The 12,250-nt window shown below is 43.6% G+C and overlaps 3 protein-coding genes across 3 annotated transcripts; 2 read left to right on the top strand and 1 right to left on the bottom strand.

Moving 5' to 3' along the window:
* Nucleotides 1–651: 651 nt before the first annotated feature.
* Nucleotides 652–1,578, bottom strand: LOC125572431 (transcription initiation factor IIB-like). Its single transcript, XM_048732935.1, has one exon. It carries the CDS (start codon nt 1,576–1,578, stop codon nt 652–654), a length of 927 nt encoding a protein of 308 aa, XP_048588892.1.
* A 1,528-nt stretch (nt 1,579–3,106) lies between these two features.
* On the top strand, nt 3,107–4,499 carry LOC5516755 (hemolin; the record flags this gene model as incomplete). The annotated part of the gene is made up of 3 exons (XM_048732934.1): nt 3,107–3,378; nt 3,758–4,126; nt 4,351–4,499. Coding segments are annotated over exons 1-3 (582 nt in total), but the record flags the coding sequence as incomplete, so codon positions are not given.
* A 4-nt stretch (nt 4,500–4,503) lies between these two features.
* Nucleotides 4,504–10,091, top strand: LOC125572429. The gene is made up of 5 exons (XM_048732933.1): nt 4,504–4,606; nt 4,961–5,134; nt 5,554–5,578; nt 6,376–6,760; nt 9,804–10,091. The coding sequence occupies exons 2-5, from the start codon at nt 5,053–5,055 to the stop codon at nt 10,089–10,091; spliced, it is 780 nt and encodes a 259-aa protein (XP_048588890.1). The 5' UTR covers nt 4,504–4,606; nt 4,961–5,052.
* The last annotated feature ends 2,159 nt before the right edge of the window (nt 10,092–12,250 follow it).

Raw genomic sequence — 12,250 nt, 5'->3', positions numbered from 1 at the left:
TCGGGTGGCCAAATCTATAACATAGTCCGGGTCGAACTGGCCGAAGTTTTCTCTCAACAACTTTAGAACCTCAACGTGGTCATTGTACGCCGCCTCAGCGGAGGTCCAACTGACATCGACACTGACACCCAAATCTATCAATAACTCAACAACCCCCACCTGACCTTCCCCCGCCGCAGTACCCATAGCACCGATCATGGCCTCTTCATCGTCACAATACTCGTCCATCACCTTCAAAACCTCTACGTGCCCGCCTTACGCGGCCATGGACGCTGGATATACGAAGTCACAGGCGCCCAACTCACAACACATCTTAACGATCTCGGCGTGCCCATTCTTTGCGGCCTCGACCATCGGCTTTTCGAAATCCGTCGCACCCCAACTCTTACACAACCTCACGGTCTCGACGCACCCCTCCCCCGCCGCGCGCTCCATGGCGGCGTCAAAGTCTGCGGCTCCCCACCTCGCCAAGGTGGCGGCTTGATCCTCCACGGTGAGATTTGTAAGACTCCCAGCACTTTGCATATCCATTTTGTTATTACATCCACGTCTTTAAACCAATTTAATCAATTTTTTTAGATGTGTCAATTTACATCTACTCCGAACTGACGGTTTTCTGGAAATCCTGATTTCTCTGGAAATCAGGAAATATCATACCACATCAGGCGTACCCATGACTGTAGCCACTTCTTTCGCTTTCCTACCGATGGTTAACTCGGAGATGCCGGCTCTTTCGGAGAATTTTTTAAGCGTAATATCGATCTTCTTTTGCCGTATCCAGTAATAGGTTAAAGCGGCCGCAAAGGATTGTGGGCGAGCGCGATTCAACTTAGACGAGCGATTCTTAGTCTTGTAGTAAAGCCGAACTACCTCCTCCTTTTGTGCAAGAGAAGCCGAGAATTCACCCATCACATCGTGAATGTGATCCACGACGGTGGGAGACGCTCCGTGTAGTAAGTAATCTTTAGGCACGTTAACACTAAAGATTTTTAGACCCTTAAGGCAACTCTTCCTGCTCAATCCAAAAGTTTCCATTAAGGTTTTCGGTGTCTGACACTTACCGGACATCTTGTAGGCATAGTAGATACACGCAAAGACGATCGCCTTCCGTGGGTCGCCGCGAAAAATCTGGCCTTTCGTCACCTGAGTGTATATCTCGTTAGCTTTGGCTACAATCACCCCACTAAAACCCATATTCTCCACATCCTTGTCAATATTTCTATCCTCAGACCTACGTATCTGGACCCGACTTGGATTCGAAGACCGTTTGCCGTCGGAATGTCCGTAAAAACCCCATTCCCTTTCGTGCGCGATCACACGCTGCATCTGTTCCCCGCACTCTAAGCAACTAGTGACCCCGTCTTCTGTGACTAGGTCGTCATGATTGCAAAGGGTGTTACTACTATCCTCGTCTCCCAAGGAGGCTCTACTAGTCTCGTATTCGGTGAGGGCTCGGTCAAACAGTGCAAATTCCGGCGTGAGGGTGGGGACGTTAATCCTGGGTACCGGTCCGCCGGGGATATTATATGGTGGTGGTGACTGATCTTCAACCATACGTTCAACCGTTTGTTCCTCCATTTTATTAAACTGTTCATGTCTTTAAGCCACTTTTCAAAAAATTTTTAGATGTGAAGTCGAGAGGCTAGCCCCCTCGAGCTCCCCCCAGGTGGGGTCTAAAGTCTCCGCACACCCCCGCCAAGCCTTGAAAGAGATCTTTAGCAAACTCGCGCACGCTGATAAGACGGAGCAGGACGCCCGCGCGCATGCGCAGACCGCGATCAAAAAAACTTTTGCGCGATCGATCAAATTTTGCGCCAGCTGCGTCACGTGACAAAATGATTGACAGGTGGGTGTGGCTGTCACGTGACAAAATGAAAAATGATTGAAATGAAAAATGATTGAAATGAAAAATGATCAAATGAAAAATGATTAAATGAAAAATGATCAAATGAAAAATGATTAAATGAAAAATGATTAAATGAAAAATAATTAAATGAAAAATGATCAAATGAAAAATGATTAAATGAAAAATGATTAAATGAAAAATGATTAAATGGAAAATGGCGATCAAAAAAACTTTTGCGCGGACGATCAAATTTTGCGCCAGCTGCGCCAAAACACTACTACTGCTAGGCTGTTAGAAAGGCGACCCTTCAATGAATTTTTTGTTTGCATAATTTTGTATGCTTCTTACAAATTTTATAATCAATGGCACTAAAAACGCCTAGACCCGTGATTTATTTTTTTGGGTTGGGGGTTTGCTCTAGCGCATTCTAAGCTAGAAATAGGGGGGGGGGGGGGGGGGGGTAGGGGTAAAACAGCATGCTCTTTCACGTAAACTGGACATAATTACCCTTTTTTGATCAGTTCAGTCCTTGCTCAGCTACGAAAAGTTAGTATTTCGCTTCTCTTGATAAAACCTGCTGCGGCAGATTTGGAACGAAGAAAGTAGAAATAAATGTTTTTTATTCGTCATTGGCATTAAGTCAATAATAATCCAATCACAACAAGGGCCCCCGAACACAAATCACGAATAGTGCTAGCAGTTTAGGCGATTTGGATGATCGGCGTTGAGAAAAATAACTCTTTGAAAATTCTTGTGTAAAGAAAATTCGATCTGCTCGTTGTTCGAATTTTTCGAGACCAAAATGCTTTAATGTCTCACTATAAAATCCCGTGTACTCACCAGGAACTAGTGGTAGCCCTCAAGAAAATGTGGAATTCTTGAACACTGAACACTCCACACCGTATCAGACACTGTTTATCTTCAATCAGATTTTACGTTTGGAAACTAAATTAATTGCCAGTGTCGCTCATGACCTGAGCGTGACATCTCTATTTATTATCAAAGCAAACGTGAAAGCTATTTTATCTGATGATTTTAAATATTTTCTTTTCGGCTGAGAGCAAGAAACAATTTCCTTTTAGTAGGTGTGTCAAACGTTCGGCCTATATTTGGGTTTCAGTCGCTTTCGTATGCATTTCCGGTTCCGGTTGAGCATGGCTCGAGTAGCTTCCCGGAAGCTTATGGGATCAATTTTATCCATCACCTTTTCGTACTAATGGCAGCATTAGCAAGAGCATTAACTTCATCGTAAATTGACAATTCTCGAGTGTTGGTATCGATATACAGGAACATTTAGAAGAAAATTGATTTCTTTATCGTTGTGGAAACGACTTTGTGGTTTCGGTGTAAAATCTTCGGAGCCATCAACTTTATCGTCAAACACGGATTGTTGCCATTCGCATCTGCTAGCAAGCCACTGGAAACTGTACAAAAGGCATTTTACAGGATCTACGCGTTAACATAGAAAATGCACCGGTCTTTATTACTGATCGTATTGTTCATCACCATCAGCGCATTCGTGACTACTTCAGGTAAGATTTTTACAAATTATAATTATTATTTCTTTCGGTATTATACAGAGTGTTTTTAGCTAGCTTGGACGCTTTTGGTTTAGAGCTTCCGGTTATTTTGTGAAAATAACGAACAGATTTATAATTTCCTTGCAAAAGTATAAAAGGTATACATCTAATCATAATACATTGAACTATGCATATTGATATATTTACTTCTTTTTACCAAAATTTTTTTGGGGATTATTATTTTTTTATTATTTTTACATCTCCATGGTTGATAAATTTTAACAGTAGTTAATCCAATTATCATTCTTGATAAAATAATAAAAATAATAAAATGGTATGTTTCACTTGCTAGCCTTTACTTTAACCACCAACTGTTTTATATAATCTACAGAGTCTACATTCTACTACACCAAAACTCCACCAAACCCTTCATATGCTGTCCTGGGGCAAGAGCTTCGACTGCACTGGGAGTACTACTGCAGCGACCCGAGGTGTCCAGAGCTCTATGCTGTCGTGTTCGGAGTTCCAGGAAGATATTTTGTCTTCAGAGATATACCCAGTGGCAGGATAAACATATTTCCATTCAGTGGTCAAAATGAAACTATAGACAATCAGTACAAAGGCAGGGTCACACTACTGGAGAACAATACAATGGTGATATCGTCCTTTAAGCCTGCTGATGCAGTGACATACACTAGCAAGCTGTTGACACATGATGGAAAAAACATTCAAGAAAGTTTGGTGGCCGTCAAGGTAGCTGGTGAGAGTGTTCAGGGCCAGGGAACAGGAAGACACCAGTGGTCCTTTTTGGATCTTTTATATACCATGGTAAAAGATAAAAACAGTATTATTGTTTCTTATGCTTCTTGAACTTCATAAAAAATTAGGGAAATCTAGATAGTCTCAGCCTTGTTCAGTGAAGTGTCTTCAGATTAACTCATTTATGCATGTATGCACATTTGTTTTTTTATTTTGTTCTTGTAGTTGCACCAAAGCTGAACAAATCCCCTCCAGACAAAATTATTAAATTAAAAGAAGGTGAATCCATCCGTTTGGATTGCACTGCATCAGGAACACCTGCTCCAAAAGTGACTTGGAGAAAGAATGGACTCATCCTTAGTAACCAGAGTAACCATCACTATAACAACCAGATATCAGTATGGTAACTACACATGTGAGGCCAGTAATATTGCTGGAAAAACAGCATGGCAAGGTCAAGTTCAAAGCCAAGTCCTTCCAGGTATGTCAGGCAACAAGTGGCTCTCTTATAGGTGACTAGTATAATGACTTGTGTGAAAAACTCCTTTTTTGTTTGAAGCATTCCATTGTGGAATGCACGACCTCTTGGAAATTAAGCAACAACGCCCCCTATTGACATATATTTACTCTGCTACAAGAATATTATCTTGAGAGATTAAAAACTTAGCATGATACAGAATTTCCAAAAAAAGAAACCCTGCAGTAGGACCAATGCCCCTCATATCATACCTGCCAACTAACTTCTGAACAAGGTTTAAAAAATATATATTCCTAAAGGTTCATATTCCTATTATTTATGTTGCCTAATCATGACTTTAATTATCACAACAACCAGAAGAGAATGTCATCACTATCACAACAGTGTCTCCGCCATCTGCGGGCAGCACTGTTAGCACAAGGCATGATAAACAGCCTCCTCCTTTGCTGATGATAGTTGGATCAGTTGTTGGAGCAATACTAGTACTGGCCATTGTACTGGGATTGTTCTTATGTCTGTGGAGAAAAAAAGGTGTGTGAATACCAATCCATGAAAGAGTTAGTAAACAAGCCAGGCCAAGCCAGGACCCTCAGGACTGGTCTCTAGGTGTTTTTTACCCTATTTTCCCAAACACTGTATTTTGGCTAATTTCAGCTACTGGAAATTTCGTTTAAGGGGGCTCTAAAAAAATCCCCTCCATGTGGTAATATGGGTATACAATTAACATTTGAAACACTTAGAACCCATAGTGAAGTAGGTCTATTTGAAGGCTTTTTAACTTGTCTTCTTTCCAGGTAGCCATTGCCTGGGCTACCTGTGGCCTTCTTCAGGGTGTGCGTACACCCCTCCCCCCCTTGGCTGCCGAAAATAGGCCATTTCTTATTGGAAGATTCAGGATTTGTGCCTGTTAGCATGTTCTTATTATTTGTTCACATTTTGTCACTTTTCAGAGCAAGCAAGAAAGGATGTTGAAAGGTAAAAGTACACAATAAGCTTAACTTCTTACGGGCATGCCAGAGAAACTCTAGAGATATAATCAAATTAAAGATATTACCTTTTTTATCTTCTTATCTTACGAGATGACCGCTTTGTATTTGGGTTGGCACCTTTTTTCTCTAAACCTCTTTCCCAGGCTTATCTTGGGAATTTTCAAAGTGGCGTCTAGCTGACAAAAGAAGACGACGCCATTATGGAAATCTATCCTTTTACCAAGTAACTGCAATCGCTTCCCATGATCCTTTGCGTCTTTTCGGGTCAGCCAGTAGTGTTTCGGGTGCCTGCGACATACTTTATTCAAACCGCTTCTTTCTATTATACCAGGGGCTCATAAGTAGGGGCAATGTCACAGCGTTTCCTAGGATCAGGCTATTTTTAGACTCGCGCGCACGAACGAGCCAATCAGCTACTTTGACGTTGGTCGCGACGTGAGGCTGCACGCGCAAATTGCAGTTAGGAAGAATATATTTTTATCTATCATCCGTCGGTTTTGTTTGTTTACCAAAAGAATTGCAAGCTAGAATTCAAAGTCATAGGTAGGGTTGGATTCATATTAAAGAAGAGAGCAACAAAAAGTCAAAGTACCGAAGAGAGAACATAGCTTTTTGTCTGAGACTGCGCGTGCAGTTGAGCTCAGCCAAAACGTCAACGCAAAGGTTGAATCTGATTGGCTCATCCGCACGTCTAAAAATAGCCTGATCCTAGGGAACGCCTATATAGTTACAGAACATGGGGAAGTTGATTGCCCCTACTTATGAGCCCCTGATTATACTCAGCAAAAACAAGCCAGCAAAGGAAGTCAAAGTCCACTACAACAGCGACGAGTGCGAAGCTTTGGTCAGCGGTAACGCCACTAGAGAGCATGCGCACGAAGCCGCTGAAACACCAACGTTATTGCCGTCTCACACTTACGAAACTACAAATGACACGTGGAACACGACTTCAACAAGCGTCAACAGCGAGACGGCGATTGGATTGTACAGCGCTATCGACAATGGAGTGAATGATGACGTCAACCCGTATGCATCCGCTGACCATAATCCGGAGATCACCACTTCAAAAGACTCAATATATGCATCTGCAGACAGTTTGGCCAGCGTACAGTCCACTCCTGGCTCTCACACGTATGCGCAAGTGGACAAGACGAAGAAAAAGAAAAAGGTGAGCTGTTATTGTTTTCCGCCTTCCCTCCTCACACGCTGTACACACAGGGTGCCTTTTTCACAGGACCCTGTATCAGGGTCATCTGCCCCCGCCCCCTCCCCGCAGTGCATAATCGTTTTTGTTTGTTTGGCCACAGCGGGTAATTACTTCCGTTGACATATGTCACTGTATAAAATATAATCATGTTTGTTGTTCCGCACACAGCGTAGATCTGGATCATGACGACCAGCCATCCTCCCCACAAGAGCATTGTTCATCGCCTACCCCATACGCTGATATCCAGATTCCCGAGATAAGAGAATACTACAATGTCCCTCAAATGATGACAAAGAACAAGCAGGACAGCTTGTATGACACAATACAAAATCCAGACGACGTGCATGCATAACGGACGATGAAACAAACCCGAACGACGCCTACGTGTAATAAATCAGTTGTATAGAACCAGGATGATAAACGCGTAATAGATCAATTGTATAGAACTCATATGGCACGCATGCGTAATAGATCAATTGTATAGAACCCAGATGGCGCGCACGCGTAATAGATCAGTTGTTTAGAACCCGGATGACGCCAACGCGTCATAGATCAGTTGTATAGAACCCAGATGGCGCGCACGCGTAATAGATCAATTGTATAGAACTCGGAAGGCACGCATGCGTGATAGATCAATTTTATGGGACCCAGATGGCACTCGCAATACTGGGTAAACCTAAAACAATCAGTTGTTCTGTCAAGACGACCGAAAATGGTGCCTCGTGGGCATATATTAAAAACTAGAAACTGACATTCTATACTGGCATTTGGGTGGGCTTATAAAACTTCCTTAGGGAAGGGGGGGGGTTGGAGTGAGGATTTCGATTCTAGACTCCTGAAAAGTGTGGCCCTTTTTCACAGCAATATAGATTTCTGGAGCAAAAGTGTTTTACAGAAGCTTTTGTTTTGTTCCGTATCCTCAATCGTGAACCTTTTTGTATCTTGAGACGCATCCTGTGCACCCCCCCCCCCCTGGGTATACAGTGTGTGGGCTTTGTATATAGTAGGAGTGATGGATTTGTTGTGGGACGCCGTATTCCTGTTTGCGTTTTAATTATTGTGAATTGATCATGAACTCTTTCAGTAAGTCCAGCAGCTGTTATGTACTATTTGGGAGGATTTGAAAGCTGTGTGATCTCTTTGGCACGCTTGATTTGTCGTCTGGGTATCACCAACTCGAGCGGGCACCAGAGAGTCAACTCATCGCCACTTTCAGCACCCCTGTTGGACCGAGCAGTTATAAACGTTTTGGAATAGACGCCGCATTAGAGCTCTTCCAGAATGCACTCGAGGAAATACTTTCAGGCCCCCGAGGATGAAAAAACTGATGACGTCATCGTTTTCGGAGACTAAGCAGGAGCACGAAGACACAGTGTTTTGACACCAACAGCATGTCTGAACAAGGACAACAGGAAGTCAATCTACTCAGTGTTTTGACACCAACAGCATGTCTGAACAAGGACAGCAGGAAGTGAATCTACACAGTGTTTTGACACCAACAGCATGTCTGAACAAGGACAACAGGAAGTGAATCTACACAGTGTTTTGACACCAACAGCATGTCTGAACAAGGACAACAGGAAGTGAATCTACACAGTGTTTTGACACCAACAGCATGTCTGAACAAGGACAACAGGAAGTGAATCTACACAGTGTTTTGACACCAACAGCATGTCTGAACAAGGACAACAGGAAGTGAATCTACACAGTGTTTTGACACCAACAGCATGTCTGAACAAGGACAACAGGAAGTGAATCTACACAGTGTTTTGACACCAACAGCATGTCTGAACAAGGACAACAGGAAGTGAATCTACACAGTGTTTTGACACCAACAGCATGTCTGAACAAGGACAACAGGAAGTGAATCTACACAGTGTTTTGACACCAACAGCATGTCTGAACAAGGACAACAGGAAGTGAATCTACACAGTGTTTTGACACCAACAGCATGTCTGAACAAGGACAACAGGAAGTGAATCTACACAGTGTTTTGACACCAACAGCATGTCTGAACAAGGACAACAGGAAGTGAATCTACACAGTGTTTTGACACCAACAGCATGTCTGAACAAGGACAACAGGAAGTGAATCTACACAGTGTTTTGACACCAACAGCATGTCTGAACAAGGACAACAGGAAGTGAATCTACACAGTGTTTTGACACCAACAGCATGTCTGAACAAGGACAACAGGAAGTGAATCTACACAGTGTTTTGACACCAACAGCATGTCTGAACAAGGACAACAGGAAGTGAATCTACACAGTGTTTTGACACCAACAGCATGTCTGAACAAGGACAACAGGAAGTGAATCTACACAGTGTTTTGACACCAACAGCATGTCTGAACAAGGACAACAGGAAATGAATCTACACAGTGTTTTGACACCAACAGCATGTCTGAACAAGGACAACAGGAAGTCAATCTACACAGTGTTTTGACACCAACAGCATGTCTGAACAAGGACAACAGGAAGTCAATCTACTCAGTGTTTTGACACCAACAGCATGTCTGAACAAGGACAACAGGAAGTCAATCTACACAGTGTTTTGACACCAACAGCATGTCTGAACAAGGACAACAGGAAGTGAATCTACACAGTGTTTTGACACCAACAGCATGTCTGAACAAGGACAACAGGAAGTGAATCTACACAGTGTTTTGACACCAACAGCATGTCTGAACAATGACAGCAGGAAGTGAATCTACACAGTGTTTTGACACCAACAGCATGTCTGAACAAGGACAACAGGAAGTGAATCTACACAGTGTTTTGACACCAACAGCATGTCTGAACAATGACAGCAGGAAGTGAATCTACACAGTGTTTTGACACCAACAGCATGGCGTCCGTCTGAACAAGGACAACAGGAAGTGAATCTACACAGTGTTTTGACACCAACAGCATGTCTGAACAAGGACAGCAGGAAGAAAATCTACTCAGTGTTTTGACACCAACAGCATGTCTGAACAAGGACAACAGGAAGTGAATCTACACAGTGTTTTGACACCAACAGCACTTCTGAACAAGGACAGCAGGAAGTGAATCTACACAGTGTTTTGACACCAACAGGTTGGCGTCCGTCTGAACAAGGACAGCATGAAGAGAATCTACACAGTGTTTTGACACCAACAGCATGGCGTCCGTCTGAACAAAGACAGCAGGAATTGAAGTTCTATGGACACATCTGCAGCAGCGAGGGGATACTAGCCGACCCTGAAAAGATAGAAGCTATCACTGACATAGGCAAACTAGAAAGTGTTAGTGAAGTCGAGTATCGCTGCTAGAAAGCCTCAATATGTATCGCCCTGAAGAAAATTTGGCAGAGTCGATTACCAGATTTTGGTGTTTATAGCGCTACATACCAGGATATGCTACCATAACAGCACCGTTACGACAACTTGTCAACAAGGAAACGGTCTAAGGAACAGCAGAAAGCGTTCGATAACCTCATGGATAATCTTACTAGAAGCAGCGAAATATCGTATTTCAATCCTGAGGGGACCGAGGTCATCCTTGACGCAAGTCCACCAGGACCTGCAGGGGCGGATCTATTTTTTCGCTGAAGGGGGGGAGGGCTGCTGCGGTGACAATGGGGGAGGGGGTATTTTTTTTTGTTACATTTGGCTTTCTGGCAGCCGAGAGGGGGGTGTTTAAACGACTTTGCTCACTGCTTATCCAGATACGCAAGCCAGAGAGAGAGAGAGAGAGAGATATTGGCGTCGTGTTGGCCGCCGAACATTTCTAGTATACCTATACGGCTCAGAGTTTGCGATCGTGGCTGACCGCAAGCCACTCGAGAAGTACAGAAAACGACAAGAGAGTGAGTGACGAGTTGCTAGTTCACAGCGTTGTTGTTCTGTGAGGCACAATAATCGGCGTTTTTCGTACGTTTTCTTGAAAAAAAAAAGTCTTAATTAATCCCAAGACATTGAGCGTCGTCCAATATGTGAAAAAAGGGTCTTAATTTAAATTTGGAGTTAATGGGAGACTGAAATTGCATGCAAGTCGAACAAGCCCTTTTTAAACCAGTTAAAAACAAATTTGGGGACTAAATGGAGGCGATTGCAAACAACATAGAGAAATTTATCTGAATTTTCAGGAACCGGCCCCAGAGGGGTATTTTCCAAGAAAGTCCATTGCCAGCTTCTTACAGGAACCAGGTCGTAAGACTGACATACGTGTCACATCAAGGAAAAGTAAAGACAAAGCACTATACGGGGAAAAGTATGTCTTTTGGGGGATCGACAGTTGATTAAGGACAATATTGACAACTCTATGGCGTCCCAAACGGTGCCCCAAAGTACTCCATCGCGAATAGAGCGACGCTACTCCCAAGTACTCCATCGCGAATAGAACGACGCTACTCCCAAGTGCGCCCTGTAAGAAGCTGGAAATGGACTTTCTTGGACCGCATACCTCTGGAGACTATCTTTTAATCGTCATCGAGAAGTACAGGCGGTTCTCAGAAGAGGGTATCATAAGATTAGATTAGATAAGATAAGCTTAGATTGATGTCGACTCAAACCGTCATTATCCCAAGGCTATATTCGTCAGACAAGGAATTCCTGATGAGCTGAAAACTGACAGTGGCCCGGGGGGGACCAGGTGGTTTCAGAGAAACTGGTGGGAGGCGCGAATCGCCCCTCCGGGCCTCCCAGCTCCGTCTCCCGTCTTAGGCCTGGGAGGCGCGAATCGCCCCTCCGAGCCTCCCAGCCCCGTCTCTATATATCAGGCAGATAATGCTTCACGTACATAAACAATAGGCAAAAGCTAATGTAGGCCAAATCGATTTCACGTACATAAGCTTTTGGCAATTGCTAATGTAGGCCAAATCGATTTCACGTACATAAGCTTTTGGCAATTGCTAATGTAGGCCGGGGCCGTTCCGCGTACATAAGGTCGGGGCGAAAAAGCGCATGGATAAATCTACGCAAAACCTACGGAGCGCGGAATAACCGTTTTTCAAAGCCGCTGGCGTGGCGTTTAAACCTGAGTTTTACTCACGTGGTGCCCCCAATCCTCAGTTTGATCGTGCTTGTTTTTATGACTTCGAACTTCTCTCGGGATTTCTCCGCTAAAGCAGCGATGATAGGGCGATGAATACCGTCGTGTGTTCTTTTTATCGAACGCTCGATCGCCGGCCAGAGGTCTACGATTTTGTGGCTGCCACAGAAGCCTCCTGTTTCCGAAATACGGTTTCATATAGGCGGTCGAACCCTTTAAAACTCCATCTACGAAGGCGTCCTCTTCTTTCCCCTCGGCTCTTACTGAAAGTTTCCAGCCAAGCACTTTAGGTCTAACTCCGTGTTTGAGTCGAGCCGTCATCTTGGATAATTGAGCCTGGTACTTCATGACATACGTTTTTAAGGACTTTGTGACTCGCACCCTAATAAATGAAGCTGTTATGAAGTCTCATGGCTATATTTTTCCAATGATGCAGTTC

This window comes from Nematostella vectensis, chromosome 9 (genome assembly GCF_932526225.1).
Source record: "Nematostella vectensis chromosome 9, jaNemVect1.1, whole genome shotgun sequence".
Taxonomy (NCBI): domain Eukaryota; kingdom Metazoa; phylum Cnidaria; class Anthozoa; order Actiniaria; family Edwardsiidae; genus Nematostella; species Nematostella vectensis.
The sequence above is the reverse complement of the archived record's forward strand: the minus strand, read 5'-3'. Positions and strand labels throughout refer to the sequence as shown.